Source organism: Lissotriton helveticus, chromosome 10 (genome assembly GCF_964261635.1).
Source record: "Lissotriton helveticus chromosome 10, aLisHel1.1, whole genome shotgun sequence".
Lineage (NCBI taxonomy): Eukaryota > Metazoa > Chordata > Amphibia > Caudata > Salamandridae > Lissotriton > Lissotriton helveticus.
In genome coordinates this window covers 66,158,783-66,181,660 of record NC_136071.1, presented here as the reverse complement: position 1 = coordinate 66,181,660, position 22,878 = coordinate 66,158,783, and the positions used below count along the sequence as shown (strand labels likewise).

Genomic DNA, 22,878 nt, shown 5'->3' with positions numbered 1-22,878 from the left:
AGCACTAGGGCCACTGACTCCCATCCAATCCCGTGCTGCAGAGCAGCCCAGGATTGGTTTGAGCAGGCAGGAAAGATGCTCTGCTCAGACCAGGGAGTCTGTGGGGTTTCTCCAGCAAGGCTACTCAATCCAGTCGGGCTGAAGAAAACCTAAGGGGCAGCTTTACAAGCCCCTTGCGTATGTCACCTTTTGTGATGTACAGGTGGCGCATGTTACTTCTCCAAATTTACAAGGACAGGAAAAGCTACCTTGTAAATACAGCCCCTTTACATGCAGCACTTTGCGTAAAAGGGGCGTTCCATGGGTGTTGCTGTGGGTGTTCCCACGCAACACCCATGGAACCAAACACATTTCCAGATTTACGAGGAATCGTAAATATGGAAATGAATCTGTATGCTACACCACCCTAGGGGTGGGGTAACGAGGCGCAACGAGGAGAAATGTTTTCATTTCTCCTTGTTTTTTCCTCTTTCAATACGTGCTACATTCTACATCTCGCACTCAAAGAGGAAAATGCCTGTCGTTTTTGTGCAGGAAGGTCCCCCTTCCTGCACAAAAACACTCTCCCCATGACGCAGGCATCCTTGCACCATGGTGCAAGGGTGCTTGGACTGGCGAATGGCTGCAATTTGGGCACCAGCGCAGGGGGGTCATATGAATACCCCATAATATTGTAAATATTTCGCATTTCTGTCCTTCGGAAGTGCTGCAGCATGGTGCAGCCAAAGGGCATGCATTGCTGTGCTGCTGCACTTCCTCGTATATCTGCCCCTAAGTGTGCATGTGTGTTTTGGTCGGCCAAAACACATATGCACACTTAGGGAGTGGAGTGCATGTCCCACTTCTCCTCCCAATGCCCCACCCCTCCCTTCGCAAGCTGGCTCAAAGGCGGAAAATTAAAATTAAAATGGTATTTTATTTTTCATTTATTGGCAGTGAGCCAGTGAGTGGGGTGACGCTCCTCCGCCAATATGGAGGAGCCGCCACTGTGGAGGAGCCGGCACCGCCCTAGACGCCAGAATCTTCCTCAAGTGGTCTGAATGTTTTACCTCCTGGAATTGATCACTAGTTCTGGGTCTTTGTTTTGTGACCTTGTGCGCAGGCAACCGGGTCGGATTGGAGGCTTGCCTGTGTTAAATAGCAGGATAGAGGAATTGTTTTATTAGGCTTAAATTCCATATTTCCAAAATGTGCAACATACATTTTTGAATGATTATTGTGAAAATCAGCATAAAAGGATTCGGAAAAATGCAGTATCATTTTTCCAAACTTGGTGTGGTGTACATTTTTGCCTGATTTTCCTTTCTCATTAATGCTTAATTTATGCAAGTGCTGGTCACTGGCAATCCTTTTTGGAGACCAGAACCTATTTAAGAAAGAAGGAAAGAAAGAAAGAAAGAAAGAAAGAAAGAAAGAAAGAAAGAAAGAAAGAAAGAAAGAAAGAAAGAAAGAAAGAAAGAAAGAAAGAAAGAAAGAAAGAAAGGAAAGGGAAAAGGGAAACAGGTAGAAGAGAACGACAGGAAAAGGCTTACCAAATAGGAAGTCTGAAAAAGTTAGATAAAATGAAAGCAAGAGTGTGGTGGTACAAGAAAAAGGCATGAGGTGGAATCAAGACTAATTAGTATAGGTATGCATTATGCTCAGCATTTGGTAGCAAAGGCGTTGGGTTCCTCAGAAAAACTTTAGCACCTTTCCCTAATTTAATTTTTTTAGTTAAGCATGGTGTCCTATTGCTCTCCCATGAGCCTTTGGGCTTGCATTTTAGTTTTTCTATTGCATTGACTATTATTGGATGCAAACTCTGAACTATCATCTCTCTAGCTAGCATTGACCACTTCCAGAGATGAGCAATATTGGCTATATATATGTAGCTTGTTCCACATGATCTAAAGTAAATAATATAAACAAGGCCATTTTTAAGCAACAGAAATTCTTAGTGCACACTAAATAATGGATGCCACCATGTGAGTGCACTTACACATTCTCTGTGGTTGTTACTTATTATTGAGCATGGACAAGTTTACCTGCGTATGCAGTCTGCCGTTGTACTAAAAATCTATTACAGGAGCATCTTCAAGTACTTCTAGCGGGGGGGCCGGCTGGCGGCATCCTTTTAGCTCTCCCGGATGGCGGGGACAACAGCGGACCCGACGGAGCTCCTTTCCATTTAGTTTGATGAAGGAACGTGGGAAATGCTGAGGGAAGCCCTGATGACTTGACGGGCTCCTTTTCAGAACATTCTTGCAGCGTCCTCAATGGAATTCTTCTAAAAGTGAGTGGCGCGTACGGCTCCTGAGGAGCGCAGCCGCCATTTCTTCGATACCGCTGACGGAGTCATTCTCCAACGCGGTTCCTGCTCTTCGCGTATGTGTGTTTCAAGCCTCATTTTTACTGTTTTAATGCACCTGAAGTGCTCCACTCTGCTTTTCCCCCTCATATTTAGTCCAAACGGCGCTGTGACTGAAACTATATTTTACAGCCATTTTGCTTCACAATGACAGCTGACTTTGCTGCAGCTTTGACGCAACCTCCTTTCGTCATTATATAACGCTGCTGAATCTCTCACACGGCAAAAATGTATAACATCTGCTACTCACTAATGTTAACTACTCTCCTACAATGTTGAAATTATGCACTCTTGTCACAAGCATTCTAATGCCTTCTCTTCTGGTTTTCATGTCTACAAACACTTCATAAAGTGGCTTACTTCACTTTTATGAGACGCTGTATTCTACTATTTTGCATAATTGTCTCTCAACATACTGGTGTTTTCTATCCAACTGTTATCAGTTATTTAATGTATTGCTGTCTTGACCTCTATTTCATATATTTCTCATTATAATTACTGCAGTAACGTCTTATTCACTCATGATATTCGTGTCTACAATGTTTGGTTATATATCTACAATTCTGTTCTTTTTTTCCTGTCAGAATTATATGATTCATATATATTTGAATTCACTAACTCTATACCTATGGTACTTTTGTCATAGTTTGAGTATATGACCTTTGTTGCTTCAATCCTTACATGTTTACAGTATCTTCTATACTAGCTGTATTTTCTTGATTTGCTAATTGACTGCCTTGTTACTCAAGTGGGAGTGTACTGTACCCCGAAGAATTTTGCTTTATACTCTTTGGTTTGCGCACCTGCTCTATGGGAAGAACGTCTAGGGATTTACATAAATTGTCTTCCTCCCCGCGTAAATTCCTAATTCACACGACCTCTCGTTATGAGTGTCTCACAATGGATGATTCCCCTGAAATCTCACCTAAGAGTTCATCTACATCTTCGACTACGTCAGCGTCATGTACGGGCAGGGGCTCCATCAAAAGGTTAAAAAAGACCCCTCACTCTCCTCCCAAACAGTCTACCTCGGCTACAATGGATATTTTATTAGATTAAATCAGGGCTCTCCGCCTTTTTATGGAAGAAACTAAAGCCACACTCCAAATGCTCTCTGAGAAGTGGTCAAATGTCGATGAACGTGTTACCCTACTGGAACAAAATGTTGTTTCTCTCAACTCTTCTGTTGGCAAGGTTGACCCATTATGTGCACAAGTCTCAGCTCTCCATAAGCAAATTGAAAACTTGGAAAATAGAAGCAGAAGGAAAATCCTACGCATTTATGGTCTTCCCGAAGGCTCAGAAGGTTCCGACCCCATTGCATTTTTCAAATCTTTCCTACCAAAACTTCTTCAACTACCAGAGAGTTTTACTCTCAATATACAAAGAGCGCATCGACTTGGCCCTCCTCCCACTGCACTGTCGGCTTCTCCTGTCAAAAAAACGAGGGGTATCATCATATAATTTCTGGAATACACTGATCTGCTTAAAGTTCTCTCAGCTACCAGAGCCATGAATAAAATTACCTGGTTAGGAAATTCTCTTTTCTTCTCACAGGATTATGCTAAACCAACTGCAGACCGTCGCAAGGAGTTTCTATCCCTTCGACCGCAATTACGCTCCATGGGAGCTCGCTTTGGTTTGTTTCATCCTTGCCTATTCAAAGTGACTTTCAATAACAAAACCACGACCTATGATAACCCATTAAAACTAAAGAGTTCTCTATATTCTCACAATGTTGACACAATGGATACTGCTTCTACATCAAGTTCTAAGTGATCTCTATTTGCGGTTATCTTTATGACTTTGTTTGTTTCAAAGTTTGATGTTTATAACTGACAGTCATAAGAATTGCTTCATGATGTATTCTCAATGTGTTTCTTAGCATACTAATGTTGTTAAGCATTGTTTATTTTCTTCCCATCTTACAGGTTCCCTTCCTACATGTCATCTCCCTTCCTTATGTTTCTGGAATTCGTTGGGACCGTCTTCTTTCCCCCGCCCTCCCTCCTGAGCCTTGGACCCGTCATTGGTCTATGTGGCCTCCATCCTCCCACCCTTTGTATGTTTGGATGTCATGTAAGTTCTCTATTCTTCTCATTATTTTATCTTATCCTGTCTTCCTTTTTCTTCCTTGCTTCTCTTTCTTCTCAAATTTCTTACAAGTTATTTCTGATCTTAACCATTCTCCCTTGTTGGTTTCCTACTTTTCTTCTCTCTTTTTTCTCATGTTCTTTTTCTCTCATTTTCAATTATTTTCAATTTCATACAGTTGGCTGGTTGTAGATGTAAATTCTTGTTATCTATGGATATACTTTATTTGGCTCTTGTTGATTTTTTATGACTTTTTCATATGCCCTTAAAAATTGTATCTTGGAATGTTAGAGGTTTACATTCACCTATTAAGAGACAAAGAGTTTTAACTCACTTTGCTAAACTTAATGCAGATATTGCTTGTCTACAAGAATCCCATTTATCATCTGAAGAATCTGCCAAGTTGATAAGGGGCTGGGTAGGTGAGGTTTTCTTCTCCCCAGGCGATGGTAAACGCAATGGTGTCATGATTTTATTCCGGAAATCCCTTTCTGTTAAAATACTAAGAATTGCACTGATCAACTAGGAAGATGGGTTCTGGTTAAATTTGTAGTAGACACTGTCTCTTTTCCCTCTTGAACATGTATGCCTCTGCTATTGGGGATGCCTCTTTCTGGACCACTTTAGCCGCACACATCACTCAGCATTTTGAAGATAACTTCATCCTATCAGGCGATTGTAATGAAGTTTTTGACCCTTTTTTGGATAGACATTCTTCCACTGCATATATTCCCCACAAATCTCACAAATCATTTACACAACTCATTGCTCAATACAAACTTATTGATGCATGGAGACTTTGCAATCCCACTTTACGGGAATATTCATTCTACTCACCCCCTCATCAAACCCAATCACGATTAGATTACTTTTTCATCTCACATCACCTTTCCCAAGCCCTTACTGCTGCTGATATTGGGTCTATTTTAATATCAGATCATGTTCCGATTACCATACATGTGGACATATTACAGAAATCCCCTCTCAACCGAAAATGGCTTTTTAATAATTCCCTCCTTCTGGACTCAGATTTTGTCTCTTCTTTTACCTCTTCTTTTAACGAATACTTCCTGTTAAATAAATCTGACAATATTTCTTTTCCTGTAGTTTGGGATGCTTTCAAAGCATCTGCTAGAGACTTTATCCTTAGATTCGTTTCTCGAAAACGGAAAAAAGCGCAACAAATGACTAATGACCTTTTATCTAAAATTAAACAATTGAAACACTCATATTACACCTCTAAATCAAAGGAATTCTTAACTGAACTAATCAATGGTAAATTTCAATGTAATAAAAATTTCACAAACAACGCATCTAATTTCTTGTTAAGATCTAGTGCTGAATTTTATGGTGGTCAGAATAAAGCTGGAAAACTATTGGCTAATTATCTAAAGGTGAAACAAAACAAACTTAACATAAATTCTATTTATGGTCATGACCGCTCACTGAAACATAAAGATGATGAGATTCTAGCTGAATTTCTTAAATTTTATAAATCATTGTACTCTTCTGAAACTGTCTCTTCGGATCAATCTATCTCCCATTTTTTTTCTACTATCTGGGATCCTTCTGATAGCCTTCCGGATCTTTCCTCGCTGGAGTCAGACCTTTCACAAAAAGAACTTCTTCTAGCACTAAAGACTCTCAAAAAGGAGAAGGCTCTGGGTCCAGATGGATTCACAGTAGAATTTTTTCCCACTTCTCAAATTTAATTATTCCCAAATTACATACTCTATTATCCACATTTCTGAAATCTGGTACTTCATCTGGTTCCTTTTTGGACGCTCTTATTTGCACTATCCTTAAACCAGGTAAGGATCCGCAATTTAGCAAAAATTATCGGCCCATCTCATTGGTTAATATTGATTATAAAAAAAATTCAAAAGCTCTTGCCCTTCGTTTGGATGCTCACTTACCTGAACAATTAGGAAAATAACAATCTGGTTTCGTTAAAGGCAGATTGCTTACAGATAACACTAGATTGGTTTTTTTACATTCTTTCTAAGACTTCGCATTCCTCCCACTCTCTTGCAGCCATAGCTTTGGATGCAGAAAAAGCATTTGATAGGGTTGAATAGCCGTATCTCTTTCATACATTAAAATGGTTTGGTTTTGGACCAAAAATTTCTACCTTAATCTCTCTCCTATACTCCCATCCAAGAGCAGCAATATCAGCAAATGGAGGTGTCTCTTCATATTTCTCCCTTGGTAGAGGGGGTAAGGCAGGGTTGCCCACTAGCTCCTTTTTTATTTAATTTGGCCCTAGAACCTTTCTTATTGTGGATCCATCAGAATGATGCAATTCATGGTTTCAATTTCCACCAGACTACTGTCAAAATGGCGGCATATGCTGACGATGTTTTACTATTTTTATCCCAACCTCAATCATCCCTTCCGGCTTTTCTACATGAAGTGAATTCTTTTGCGCAAGTCTCCGGGTTTAAATTAAATGTAGATAGGTGGGAAATCCTACCCCTTACTAAATATACCTATAAAGCTGACTTTACCAACTCGGGTTTTACATGGAATTCTAATTCTAATAAATATTTAGGTCTTCATTTCACAGCCTCCATCCCAGGCACAGGTACCCGATGTATGGAAGACTGCATACAAAAAATTACCACCTTAACCTCAAAATGGCACCGCTTATATTTATCGTGGTGGGGTAGATTGGACACGATTAAAATGATGCTTTCACCCATAATTGTGTACACAATCTCTAATATCCCACTTTCTATCCCTTCAAAATACTTCAAGAAAATTAACTCCATTCTATCTGCCTTCCTATGGGGTAACAAAAAGTCACGCATGTCTATCTTTAAATTAATTCGCCCAAAAACAGAAGGAGGGGTAAATTTTCCAAATTTTCCCCTATATCATAAATCCTTTTTATTAAATCATGCATCAAAATGGTTATCAGACTCCTCTATGCCTGTTCCCATTTGGACTACCTTAGAACAATCGTTTATATCTCCTTTTTCTTTCAAAGAATATCTCTCTTTTTCTCGCAAACCACAATCCATATCTAGTCCTATTCTCAAATACACTTCCAAGATCCTCCCTTCTCCTCTTATATCTTCTTTTCTCGAACAACCGATTTGGCATAATACCTCCATTTTAATAAATAATAAACCGATTTTCTGGAAATCTTGGAGACAACGGGGTCTTATTTGGGTACACCAATTGTTTCACCAGGATCAAATTATTTCTTACTCTCTTGCTGCTGCTTTGTTTCAATTCCCTCCTATCTTTCATATTCAATTTTCTTTGTTAACACATGCAATTCAACTTGCTTACAACACTCACACTACTTCTCCCCCTCTTTCATGTCCTGAACCTTCTAACACTTCAGCACTGCGACCCTTATTACTCCATGGTGCTAAAGCTTTCAAGATTTACAATCTTCTTCACGCCTCGCCAAAACCCCGTGCTAAAACTAACACAGAAACTACATGGGAAGACGAATTGGGTGATTCCTGGTCTACAGAATTATGGGATACCTTATGGTTAAAACTACGCAAATCATCACGGGCTGCAAATACCACACAGACACTTTTTTTTTATTAATTATTAATAACAGACTTTTATTATCACCTCTTGTTCTAAGCGAAAGACATTCAGACATTTCAGAAACTTGTTGGACTTGCTCCTCACCAGGTGCAGACTTATTCCACATGCTTTTTACATGTACACCAGTACATACATTTTGGGTTCAAATATGGTCTCAAATTAACACTATTTTTTCCTCCAATCACCCTTTTTCTATTTCTCATATTTTCTTAGGTAGCGTTTCCCCATTTGGGATCATTGCACTTTTAACATAAGAATAATAGATTTGCTAATAGCATTAGCATTAGCCTTTCAGCAAATAACTAAACATTGGAAGGATTTTACCAAATTATCATACCAAGCATGGTGGTATGCAGGCTGCTATAATCACATGTTAGATACAACATTTGTTTACCCTATTAATCGCCCCAAAACGAAAAGTATTATGGGATCCGGTCACAACATTCATTGATATGCATGCCAGTCGATCTTTGTCTCAAACCCCCTTACAACAAGAAGTTGCCAAACCTCCATGACTTCCTCTAGATTGTCATCTTTTTTCTCTGTGATTATAATTAAACTTTATTTTACTAAATTATTTTTTATGTATTCACTTAATATGTATTTACCAATTATTGATTATCTTTGCGTATTATTTTATTACCCATTATTGACTCCTTTAATGCCAATTTGAACAGCTAAACTGTATGTTCCTTGTATACCTATTATTTTTATACTCTGTATATTTTTTATCTTAATTGCTTGAATAAACTTTTCTTGAACTTAAAAAAAAAGTACTTCCAGCAGTCTGATCTCGAGCGTAATCCCTGTGGGCCTCATCTGCTAGGCCTTCACCCCAACACAATGGTCAGCGGGGATCCAACCCTTCATGATGCTGTTTGTTGTGGGCCTCTCCCAATTCTATTCCAACACCAGGGCGGACGTTGGTGGGGTGAAAGACCAGCTATTACCTGGTAGAAAGCATCCAGCTCCTACTGCAAAATGCAAGTGCACCAACTGGAAAGCATCACAGGCCGCCATAGCAATTTTTTTAAAAATGAAAGAGGACGCCGTGCTTAAAGTATGCGCCACAGCTGTCCACATACATGTTCTGAGCCCAAACAAAGTGCATCGACCGTGCACATAAAGTGAACAAAAAAATACATGAAAGCAAGCACCATGCTTAAAGTAAGCCTGGTGCTATTACTTAACGAATAACAGAGATAAAACATAAAATGAAAGACGGTGCCATGCTTAAAGTAAGGACAGCATCCGTGTGCATGAAAGTGAATTAGAAAAACATTAAAGCACAACTCATGTAAGCGGGCGATGTGCTTAAATTACGAGCAGCACCCATATGCATAAAAGTGAATTAAGTAAGCATTAAAGCACAAACTTAAAACATTAAAGTATAAAATTAAAGAAATAGTCCCTGACTCAAACACATAAAGACCTACAGAGTAAGTGAACTGTAGTTGGCTAGTGCCCCTTCCCAGAAAATGGAGCTGATATATCAGCCAATAGGAAGCTAATAAAGAAGAGCAACACAGATGTGAACCAATGGCAAGCAGCAGGCGGGATTGCCCTTCGTGTACTGATTACATCAAGTCTTCCAGATAGCGCATGCGTGCTGCCTAGGCTCAACCTAAAAAGGCGAAGAAAAGCCATTGAAATAGGAAATGCAAATGTGATAGACAAGAACACCAACTAATCATGAGCAATGGGCACACCCACAGCCTGCTAAGGGTATTGTACACAGTAGTTCTTTCAACTGCAGTAAGCTAAAACTGTCTTTAGGCTAGACCTAAAAATTGTCCCTTAGGATAGCTGGACACAATTATATAAATACCTGACTACGGGTTGCATGTCAACACATATGTTCTAATATTCAGCTCCTTCGAGGACTATTGCCAAACTTATGTTTCATGTGGTGTTGTGGTAAATGTACTAGTAAATTCGAGACTTGACTCATACCTGAGGGATCCTGTTGACCCCAAGGACTCTGGCCATAGACACAGCTCCTGATGAAGGACTATCTCCGATGAAGGCAGCCACCTTGGGTGACGAGCTACAGCTGTAGTTTGGGGTACTCTTGTTCCTTCCTGAGAGCAGCCACTGCGCCACTTCGATGGTCCCAGCTTCTGAATGACAAGAGTCAAATATCTGAAAACCAAGGGTTGTTTTGGGTAAAAGTTGTTTATTTTCATTGACTTCTTTGGTGGCAAAGACCATGGCCAGGACGGCTTGATAGAAGTCAACAGAAATTCTGAAGGTGCAAAGGAAAAGTAAACAAACATGAATTGAGATTGTTGTCAAAATCTGACTGCTAAAAATGAATAGAGGTTAAATGTTGATTTCACATGAAGTATTATGTCTGGCGAAATGGAAAAGAATTATAGGCAGTTTCCAAAGAAATTGAAGGTTTGCATTTTTATTTAACAAAACGTTCTGATAAGCATTTGCAAGGCAATAAACGTAAATCATCTATATATATATATGAAATTAAAATGAAAAAAGCTCTCATGTAGATGGTGTCCGGACTATTGCATACACTTTATTTTATGCAGTGTGGACCAATATAATTGTAAACCACATGTTTCAGAGGCTGTCTAAACATGTTGTTGAGCTTTTCCAAGAGACAGTCTAAGAGACTTTGGGCCCGATTCACAGAACTTACTTAAGACAAAATCCTAAACTTACCACTTTTGGGGCCCGATGTAGGTAAATCTTTTTTACCACTTCTTAAATACCGATTCATACCGAATCGGTATTTAAGAAGTGGTAAAAAAGAGCAGGGCAGATGTAGGTAATTGTATTTTTTCAATTACCGAATCGGAAGGATTTGGTATTTACCGATTCGGTAAATACCGAATCGGTAATGCCCATTGATTCCTATGGGCATTGAAGCCCATAGGAATCAACGGGCATTACCGATTCGGTATTTACTGAATCGGTAAATACCGAATTTTGCAAGGGTGCAGGGGGTGTCACTTTGACACCCTCTAGCACCCCAAAGACTGGCATGTGTGCCATGTGGCACACAGACATGCCCTAAGGGCATGTCTGTGTGCCACATGGCACAGGTGTGCATGCACAGATGTGCATGCACACCTGGATTCGGTATTTCACCACCCAATTGGATTGGGTGGTAAAACACCGAATCTAAAAGGCCTGTAGCACTGAAAACAGTGCTACCTACATCAGGAATTTTCCGATTCGGTAAAATTACCGATTTGGTAAAATTACCGATTCGGTATTTTACTGAATCGGTAAATTTACCAATTCGGTAAATTTACCGATTCTGTAAAATATAGCCCCCTACATCTCAAGATGCCAAATACCGGTCGGAAACAGCCGAATTCGGACGTTTCCGACCGGTATTTGCTACCTACATCGGGCCCTTGGTATTCACAGAAGTTAGGATTTTGTCTTAAGACACACTTAAGACACACTTAAGACAAGCTTTAGACAAAAATCCTAACTTAAGTCTGTCTTAAGTTTGTCTTAAGACAAAATCCTAACTTCTGTGAATACCAAAAGTAGTAAGTTTAGGATTTTGTCTTAAATTAGTTCTGTGAATCGGGCCCTTTGAGATTACCGTCAGATAGAGATGGTGTTGCCTGTAGAATGTGCCTGATGTGTGTTGTACCAGGAAGCCTTTGGTTGTAGTCTTAGAAATCAGAAGTCTAAGCTTAAATCATTTACTATCTGTCAATTACCGAGGTTTCAAAATGTGGATTGTTTGCACAGTCTAGTTCCCAGGAACTCTCTAATTGTGCATAGATTATGAGGTGAATTTACAGCAGCCATGAGAAGTGTTCTTCCTTGCATACTGGTATAGAGGGCCTGGCATCTCTTCTTTTCTAATTAAGGAGGTCATATTTCAGACCTTTGTCTATTTCTGATCAGCCAACCAACAAGATCTTGTTTGGTGTAGGAGCAAAAATAGAATCTCACAACTTTGCACATTTTTAATTTTAAATTGAGGAAAAATTAATGAACTGTGAAGTTGATCCGTATTAAAAACCTAAGGACTAATAAAGGGGGATTAAAGGGGAGATTTCTATGTACCTGGGTTGTTCTTTCTCCATGCAGGCCCAGCAGTGTCAGCTCTGGAGGTGGTAACCTTTGTTTACCGGGCTCTGAGGCTTTCTCCTTTTCCACCCCTGGAAATGTCACTGAGGGGCTTCTAGCTGTAAGGAAAAGAGATGCAGTCGCCAAACCGTGGCCCCGGAGGTTTCCTGCTGCCACTCAGGCAACGACGGGAAACACACCTGTCTGGTTACCAGAGAAATTCGTCTACAGAGAATGCTGGGTGGGCAAAATTAATCTTTTCTGGCCTCAGTCAGATTAAGAGCTCTTTGTAAAGAATCATTCTACAGTAACTTGATTTACAGATAAGTTATTGATTTACATATGGTGTACAAGTGGCATATTTAATGTATTGCTTCTAATTAGGGTCATTAGAAATGGCAGTGCTCAGGTTTCAGGAAGGGACATCAAACGAAAGTATTCAAATAAAGGGGGTCATTACTTTTGGCAGCGTCTTCGAGCTGGGGGGTCCTTGAACCGCAAGTTGGGAGCAGGGAAAAAGCTCTCCAGATGAAAGGGAACTAACCCCCCGAAGATGACGTCTCCCTCCATTGAGTAGGCCTCCATGTTAGGGCTGGTAAGCGCGCAGTGTGGCACAGGGGCGGCCATTGTAGCTAATTCCTCTACACAGAAGAGAAGTAGAAGAAAGACTTCAAACACCACCATCTCAGGCTTTTCTTTTAAGCAGTTGGTAACTCTGGATCTAGGAAAGCAAAAACAAAAGTAATCTTACGATTTACACATTCAAAAGAGGGCTGTAGCGTTTCTAATTTGCTGCTGCGCATGCTGCTAGCGCAATCGCGCTTATGATCACAGGAGCCAGTAATTTTGGTGCACACGCGGCTCCGACTGCCTCGCCGAGGCCACGGCTCTTTATTTATATTAGCCAGCGTCTGACGTCACGCGTCAGCGCTAGCACACTCCGGCAGTGCGGGTAGGCTAGAACGCCTCCTCGCGCGCCGGACATTACAAGGGCAGAAGACACAACCCTGCATAGTGCAGCCAGTACTCACAAACTGTGCTAGTACCAGTGAATCAAGTGAATATTGCTGTGCCCAGACAGCACTTTTTGCCTGGCACAGGTCAGAAGCACTTTCAGCAAAAAGTGACAAGGGGGCTGCCATGACATGCAAAAGGAACAAATGATGGATGGAATGCTGAACAATGCAAACATTCATCCCGAATCACAAAGGTCTGGGTTTAACCCATCGTTCTTTTGCTCACCACACCACTCCAGTTTGGACCCAGCCATATGTAAATCAGTCTTTACCCTGTTCTTCATGGGAACAGTCCAGCCGAACTGCGAAGCCAGGTCCTCCCTGGACCAGAAACAAGAACTGGAAAGTGCTAATATATTACTTGCAGAGGGGCATATTTACAAGGACGGAGATAAATAAACGCAAAGCGAGCTTAGTGCTTTTCTATTTATCGCCGTCTATCGCTGGATTATATGGCCCTGTTAGTGCGTTATTTACAACGCGTTTCCCCAGGGCGATATAATTACCAGCGATAGTGGGGAAATCGCTGTTTTGCAGGGAACATCGCTGGTTTTCCAGCGATGTTCCCTGCAAAACGGCAATAACCTTGCTGATACGACTGACAGGGTCGTATCAGCACAATCCACCCCGATAATAGGTATGCCTAATTAGAGAATCAAAGGGAGGCGTCGGGTAAAAGGGTGCTAACATGTGCTAATGCTTGTTAGCACCCTCTTGTTAACAGGGCAATAGTTTGATCTCTGATTTTTTGGCTTTAAAAGCCAAAAAAGCAGAGATAAACCCTTGTAAATATGCCCCATTGTTTTCAAACCAGAAACAGCTTGAGTATTTAGCAAGCAAAGTGAGCACAATACGTATTGTTTAGCTGTCTGCAGGCAACTGCATGGTATTGTAAGGTAGAAAGCAATGAACTAAATTCCAACATACTGTGTAAAACTTTGATCGCTACTGCGAGTCTATACCTTTAAAAATTGATACATCCCATACCGATTCGTAATTTGGAAGGAATACCTACATCATTCTCCTTGCAAATTGACAAATGGTATCTATTTGTAAAGCTATTCTAGGAGTCGGTAAAAGTCTACCAGTTCCTAAAACGCCTTTAGTATATTCAAAACAGCATTTTAACAGTCGTAAATACAAAATCTTAGGGACTCATTATGATGTTGGTTGGAAAGGCTCCGAAAGGCATTTGGATTTTCCTAATCTGTGTCCAAACCCATGTTTCCGACCAACTCAGAAACATTTCTGACCAAACGATTCGATTTAAGGTAACCATTTGGTCATTCCGAATCGGTTCCGAACGGCATTCTGAGAATCTGAGTCGGCCGGATCCGAATCGTTCAGCTGTAAGGACGGCGTTTCCGACCGACGTATTACGATGTCTGATTCGGACCATCTTTCGGAATCAGTCTGTCAGACAGTGAACAGCTGTCAGAATCTGACTTTGGGGGCCAGTAGCAGGTCCCCTACACCCAGAGGCCTCCGGTTGGGGCCCATGGGGGTACCCTTGGGTCCCCCTCTTTACAATGATGCACTGTGTGGCAGGCACTATGGGGTGCCTGTGACAGGGTGAAAGGTATTCCACAACCACCCCTTTTTTAAATGGGAGCCTGTGCTGTTGGTTGGAACACAGGCTCACATTGAAGTCAACGGGGGTCTGACCGAACGGTGTTCGAAAACATCAGAATCGGTTGGTCGGTCAGATGGCTTTCCGGCCGACATCATAACAAGGCCCATAATGTTTGTAACCATTAAACTGCTCAGTACCCCCTTCATGTCAAAACAGTAACTCCTTGGTAGGTTCTGATTTACTGTTTGAACACACAACTATTAATTTTATATGTGGGTTATACTATAGGTGAGTAAAAGGCCATATATCCTTATATGTTTTTAGGATGTGGCAGCTCATTTCATACATAGATTAGCTAAAAGCAGTAAAATGAATGCAACAAGTCATTCATTTACTGCAACCTCTTCCATAAAAAAAACTATTTAAATTCAACAGCTCCCAGTTGAGTAATATGGTGTCCAGGTGAGTATCCATTTTGCCATGAGCATAACATGTTAACATGTTAGATGCTCATTGGAACTCTGAAGTCAAGACCGAGGGCCAACACTAGGCAGGCAACTGACAAGTTGTTGTAAGAGCAGGATTCACCCAAGCATTGGAAATGTTTTATCAACAGGTCATGAATGTACAGGAAGAATATTCACTTTTTAACTTTTTATGGTACACTAATCATAATTCCAATAAAAACAGATTTCCCCCAAGGAGAGTTCACAAAATCTCAGATGGGGATCAACATATTTCTCAGATTGGAATGACTTTAAAATTCATAACAGGTCATCACATGGGGCCGCCAATAAATGATTTAAATTTTGACTCTTAATATTCTCTTTTATGTGTTTAAAAAAAATAGACATTCACCCCAAAGCATTCAATCTGAACCAAATGGGGAACCTTTGGACACTGGGAGTTGGCATCCATAGCTATAGAAATCCGGGCACCAGCATTCCATATTTTAGGGTGATAAATCATATCTTGTTGGGGCCCACCTCAAGGCATGCATTTCCTGTATCCTGCAGCTAACACATATTGAGATGCCAAGGATAACTTAAGCAGGTGTAGGGTATGCATGGTGGCAAAAGCAAGCAAGATGTGGTAGGGACAGTGCTTAATTTGTGTAGAAATAGGTGACAGAGCTGTTGCCAGGAAGCCACTCCAGATTGCACCACCCATTTCCACTGGTAGCACTGCCAATTACAGTACCATCGCAACTACTAACTGTCACACTTCTAGAAGTGTGACAATTCAGACTGTTCGAGGCCTCCACAGCTCTAAGAATGGTCTGGGAGCAGGTGTTAGTTGCTTTTAATGTCCATTGAATTAATGGACAACTGTTGTTCTGCTTCTCTTTGAATTACACAAACAGCACCACCATATGACAGCTGCCAAGAGCGCCGGTTTTGATAATTAAGTGCTGGTGCCGAGCTCTGGAAACCACTGGCAAAAAATTAAGCACTCGGTACGGAGAGGGTAACGTGGGATAATCTTTGATCTGAATAGCGAGTACAGAGTTAATTTTCCTTTTTAAGGTCTGGGAATGATGTGCAGTGTGTGAGAGACAAAAAAGGTGCAGGAAATGGCATCTTTACTACAAATAGTATCCGGATCAAAACTCACATTACTGGTATGGCTTAAAATATGGATGCACAGAGTCTTCGAATAGATGCAGTTGTAAGGGAATGAATGCAGGGAACAGTGGAAGGATCCAGTGAGCATGGGAATGCACTGGGTAAACCAGCGAATCAAAGTCGTGAAACTCTGGATTGAGCAACAAATGGATACAACGTCAGCCGCCCCATTAGGGCAGAGAAGCACCGCCCCCCCTGCCACCACCTGTACATAAAAGGATAATAAAACGGGCTTTAAACCTGTTTTATTATCATTTTATTTCAATCTCCTGGACCCGCCCCCAGGACTCTGATGAGACCTTGGGGGCGGGTCCAGGGGATGCCACTTCTGGTGGGGGAGTGGTGGGCGCTCCCTTCAGTGCCCATGAGGTGCTTGGCTGGTCGTCTCAGGCCAGCAAAAACCCTCATGCGCAGTGAAGCTCTCTCTAGCCTCAGCTGTGTTGCTTGTGCTGGAGAGAGCAGGTACACGCTCCCAGTCTGCCTGGGAGTGCAAGTTGCCTACCCTCAGGCCAATCCTGAAGCTGCTCTTATGTGAGAGCAGCTTCAGGATTGGACACGGGCAGGCTCAGAGCCTGTGCCCAGAGCAAGAAGCAGGAAGGTCCGATGGGCGGGAGACTGCGGTGGCAGTAGCATTAAGGTAAATGTATTTATACTTTTTCAGTGCCCAACCCCTACCCACCTCACTCTTCCGGGACGGCCCACCTCCCCACTTTGGCAGGGGACAGGCCGCTACTGAATGGATATTCTGTGCACTGATTGACTAAAAGCAAACAGTAAATGGATATAGTGGACCACTTTATGTACCTATGGAGTGAGCACCAAAGTAATGCAGTGAGAAACAAATGGACTAATATTACAGTAAATTCATGCCTCAATCAGAGGATGGTATGTGATGAACCGGGGAGAAAATCAAGTCCACTAGAGCATGGGCTAAGTGAACGAATGAATAGACACAATTAAGCAGTTCAAGTGAACAAACAAAAATACACAATGAGCCACTGAAAAGTAGCAATAGATATGGAAATGAGTCCGGCTCCACTAAGAACTGATGTAACGGTGTAAAAACATGCCACAAGCCAACAAACATGTTCTACGTCCTTTATTACATTTTGTTTTGTCTGAAGCAACATTGGCACACCCTAAGACTGCTAAAATGCTTGTAAAGTAAATACAACAATAAACTATTCCCCTGAGCAAGGAGGATCTTAAGCGCCATTATTGGGATTGGGTTGACCAACAGGAGCATAGTCACCCATATAGGGGAGATTAACAGACAAATTCCTCATGGCCAAGCATACCAGAGGACTAAAGCCTTACCTGGACGTGATTCAGGTCCCACGGGATAGGGCTCTATATATCCAGTTTAGGTGTGGCTCGCTCCCTATTAATGCTGTTACATCAAAGTGGCACACAGCTAACAATAGAACAGAAAGCTGCCTTTGTTGTGGAGCCCTGCTGGAGAGTGTTGCCCATGTCATGTTCGCCTGCCCAGTCTATAAGATTGCTAGATCCAATTAGCTGAGACCCATTTGCAGTGGCATGGGCTCACGTGATCATCGGGTTGCCCTCCGCATTTTAAAATCTGAAACTAGTGTCCTCTTTTGTTGTGGGGTGGCCAAGATTGTGAGTCATGCTTGGCTACTTAGGCACAACGCTCTGCAAGGGGTGACCCTACCCTAGGCCTTGCTCCGTCTATGTGGCAATAAAAATGTGATGTCCTATTTAATAATTCTGGAGATTAGTTGTATGCCGTTTTCAAGTTAGAACATCTCTCACGATGGACATAACACCTGCACCTTATACAAAATGGCCATGAGGAACTGTGTTACATATTGTTTTTATCTCCGCCATTTTATATATATCTATCTTGGGTACTGGTTAGGGTACGAATTCGTTTTAATCTGTAAACACATTTCATGACATGATGTTTTTAGCGCTATTTGCCTTAACTCTAGTCTTTTAAAAAAAATTAGAATGCTGCATAATCACATCTCCAGCGTACTTGTTGTACTTAACCCCTTCCATGCTGCCGTCGGCCATTGGCCGACAGCAGCACTACCTCGCTGGTGCTGGCGTCGGCCAATGGCCGACGCGGCCCCTCCCAAAATCGGCGGCGCAGCCAACGGGTTAAAGGTTTGTTAATGGGAATCTATGTTTTTATCGTTTGTATAAACGTTAAACAATGCTTTAATGACACAAGCTGTCGAAATAAAGCTATTGATGATGATAAACTATTCTAGGTTTTACAGCAATCTGCTACACCATCTGGGTGCAGAGTACTGTACTTGTGAAACGTAAACAAAACAGTGATACAATTTTATATTTTGAATAAAAATGATTTTAAAGACGCTTGTTAAAAATAATGTGTACACTGTGGGCCAGGTTTACAAGAATAAATGTCCACTTTTATGAAAGTTTAATATTTTTTTTTATATTCACAAACTACAAGTTCAATTATGGACTTCATGAAAGAGGTGTGGCGCAGCAGCCAGGGTGCCTGACTCCGGACCACGGGGTTCACAGTTCGATCGCCGGCGGCAGGTTAGTCCAGCACCATGTGACTCTGGGCAATAGCGCATTTAATTTTCCTGATGGCCCCCAGCGGTGGGACACCTCTCCGGAGGTAGCTGTGTGCTTTACAAATGTTGGTATTATTATTATATATATATTTGGGGGTGGGCAGGAAAAACTTTACTTAACCCCTTCCATGCTCGCTAGTGTGCTTATGACGAGCTGAGCTCGTCATGACCACACCCGTTTTTATTGCTGTCCAGCACAGCAGAGGAATATCTCAAGCAGCGATGTGGTGAAATGCCTCCAGATTGTACAGAATGCTGCCATATGGCTTCTGCCCCACTCTCCTAAATAGACTTCTATAGCCACCTCGCTTTGGATGCTTCATTTGCTACCCGTTGAGCGCAGGGTATATTTCAAAGCCTTGTGCTACATACACAAATGCAAACCCACGACCTTCATATCTTAGAGCATTGGTGTCACCATACATCCCTGCTCAATCACGGTGCTCAAGTGATTCTAGGTTGGCAGTAATTCCTAGAGCTAGGAAATCACCCCAAGGGGGTTGTGCCTTCAGTTTCCTTGATCTGAGACTGTGGAATGATCTTCATCCGAAATTGAGAGTGTGGCAATCACTCTCTGTGTTTCGTAAATCCTTAAAAATGTGGCAGTTCCAATGCTTGGAATTCCCATAAGAAGGGTCCCCTTGAACAGACTTGCAGGTCCTAATCCATTCTATAGATGAGCGTAGCACTAGGAAGCCTTACTTAGGTTGCCACGTGCTGTATGGGTTACCTATAATAATAATAATAATAATAATTTTACTAATAGTCATTTTACAACTGCGGAGACTCTGCATATAAAAAGATAGGCCTGTCCCATTTTTAAGGTGCGGGTTCTCCACAGTAGTGCAGTCACTATTAGTAAAATTAAACTCTTAGTTTGTGAATACCCCAAATATATTACAACTGAACAAAAGTGTATGTTTACCTTTGTGAATAAAGCCCAGTGTTTGCTATCCATGAGTGTCAGGCACCTCCTTGGACAGGATTTTAAACAATGCTTTAGTTTCAGCACATGTGCTTCATGCCCTGCTTCAGGTCTTTGTGCATTAATAGCTTGCACATTGGGCCAATATTTGTGGCTCCCTCGTAACTGATCCAAAACATTTTCTTAAGGGGTCCCCCTCAGCTAAGTACCCTGGCCTGAGAGCTCCTGAGAGAGTCCAGAGGGGGTCCCTCTATGTACTTTGCATGGGTGCGCCATCAAGGATTGCTACTCCACGGAATAGAAGTTACTGTGAAGCAAGTCCCAACTTATTTTTTTAAAATACAGTTAAATAAATCTATGTGCATAATTACCTGGGAAGCCACTAAGCAAATGGACTCATTGACAAGGAATGCACACATCCAAATTCAGATGGACTACTAACAGACAGACACATCCAGGTGCTACACAAACCACTCTCAGTACAAATCGGTATATACATCTTGCTAGTCTATCTGAAAGGCAGTACATTCTCTCTTTATCTCTTCACATATCTCATATGATGTTGGCAGTGATCTTATATGAAACGGTAATAATGGAACACATTTGAATGAACGGCACTGAACACCTTTAAATTGACACATGTCATCCTTTATATTATATATTACCAAAATAACTTTACCAATTATTGAGATTCTGCAATGGGCAAAGAGCGGTCAATGTCAGGATCCAGATCTTCCTGAAAAGTTTTTTCAATGGGTGGAGAAATCATGGAATCCACTCTGTAATCTGTCATGGAAGCACGTTGGATCCCTTACTGCTTGCAACAAGTCAGCCCTAATGCTTTTAATACTTGGTTGGTGGTCGTTCAGTGCAGGACTCAGTGCTTCATTAGAAGGTGTGGATCTTCAGCAGAGACAGATTCTGTCAATAATTGAGGAATAATCTTAGCACCACTCTGAAGACAGCTTTTATGCTAAGTTCCTCACCTCCCCAATCAGCTCACAGGCACATGAATAGAGTGATATCTTGTCATGTTCCCTAGACAGATCCTCCCCCTTACAGACCCTAAAGAATTGTTCTCTCCTTTTAATTGTCAGTTACCATTAACAACAATTTAACAATTTCCAAAGTAGTAATTATACTTAAATAGCTGGTCTTGAGGATATGATTTGCAGATGGCAGGTGTGTGGTGATTTGTGAAAAACACCATTTAGGTTGATTACTTTATTTGGACCTCATTATCCACAGTCCAGTCTAACATGGGTTTTATTAATTTCGATGCACCTTTTATTCCTATATCATGTTAGTTGGCTGGGAATATTCAACAATCATAAGAGAGATGCTTGTGAATCTTTCTCCAGAAAGATCAACCATCTGCCTGATGCCCCCCCTCTTGGAAATCAGTCAATACTTGTTGGAAAGCGGTTTATTAGTTGTGACACGTGGGGACCTACCCCTAATATCAAGATCACAAACACAATAAAAGGTTCAGTCAAGGTCTCAATACATTATTCCCTTGCTCAACCCTTGGTAGCTGGCAATGAGCAGGCAGGCTTAATTTAGTAGACCGATGTGTAAAGCATTTGAAAACACCAATACAATACAAAATTAAAATCCAACACCCAATTTTAAAAATAGGTTATATTTCTATGAACAAATAGACACCAAAATGCCAAAAATCTAATGTAGGAAACCAGAGATATGAATTGTTAAAAAATAAACACTTTCTGATGCCTAAAAGCCGAAAGAACCATTTTTGGACAAACCTGATGTCCCAGAGGGAAACGCTGCCATTTTACATGTGCACAGGGTTTTCCTAAAGGTGCTCTCACTCTTCCACGATTACTTTTGACACACATTTTCATCCATAACAGTGCTGATTAGTTTCTTGGAAACACCATCTACAAGGTCTATAAATACATTTTGCAAATGTGCTTGATTGTTTTGTTCTACGTGGCACTTTAGCTGGCTATAATACATAAACAATGGTGCCCTGACTGGATTTGCTGCCAAAAGCAAGGATGCTTTCTGATATAAATAAAAAACAGATTCCTTGTTTTGGCAGAGAAGCACTTTGCTGTCATTTGTGAGGTCTCCAAACTCACAATAAGGAAACCGGATGGTCTAAAACGCTATTCTACAAACTACGTGTGGGATTAGGGGAACGGGCAATTATTATTGGAAAGACGAGAACCCTCACTCACCCAGGAGGGTGACATGCGTCATCATTGGGTTCCCTCTTGCACACAGTGCCCACAAGGTGCACAGTGTGGGCAACAACTCTCCCACAGGAGAGCAGCGTGAGGTGTTTTATTCAATCAATGTTGTGGGGAGTGACGGGCAGAGTGCAAAATAACTAATATGTGAATTAACACTAACTCCTGGTGGGCAAAATACAATTTTAATAAGGTCCCCTGTGGTTAGGATTAAAATGGCAAAATGAAAAGGGGGTATAGATATTCCCCTTTTATGTTTTGGTCAACATGTTTCTGCTTGGTGACCATCAGGTTCATAGCATCCTGCAGGACCAACTCAAATGTCACTCTGCTAAAATGTGCAAATTATAAATAACCAAATGAAAAGCCATACTTCAGTAAATGGCATCCAACGGTGGTACCGACCACGGTCTGGTGCACCATCTGTTTAAGAAAAAAACCAATCATGTTGATACTCAATATATGTTTTTAGCCATTGCTCTATATGGTCATCGCCCACAAGTGTGTCTCACACATAAAAACCCCACCAGTGTAAGTACCATATCACCACACATGTGCTTGAACTACATTGGATATCAAAATTCAACCTTACATTTCTCACCAAATGGGTACCTCCTCCTTCACGCGGTCTCATGACATCAGGTTTGTGAGGTCTCTACATGCTGAAGCTTTGGCCCAGCTTTCTGCTGATCGCTCTAGTAGGGATGTCTAACTCTTGACCATGACGGGGATCTACTTTCTTTTCCTTTAGGTAACAGGGGTTGGCTCATCCAGTACGTGGTTCTTGGCAGAACATACACACACACCCTAGACACTTAGGTTAGGGAATGCATAGTAGGAGTATGCCTCATTTCTATATTGTGGACATTGTTTTATATGC

At 41.4% G+C, this 22,878-nt stretch overlaps 1 protein-coding gene across 1 annotated transcript in view; it reads right to left on the bottom strand.

Annotated features, from left to right (window-relative positions):
• Positions 1-10,222, bottom strand: part of LOC144783924 (extracellular calcium-sensing receptor-like) — a 135,973-nt gene extending 125,751 nt beyond the window's left edge. Inside the window, exon 1 of the mRNA XM_078662659.1 lies at positions 9,965-10,222. Coding sequence (XP_078518785.1) covers positions 9,965-10,222 — 258 coding nt within the window. The remainder of the gene's footprint in view (positions 1-9,964) is intronic.
• Positions 10,223-22,878: the final 12,656 nt, after the last annotated feature.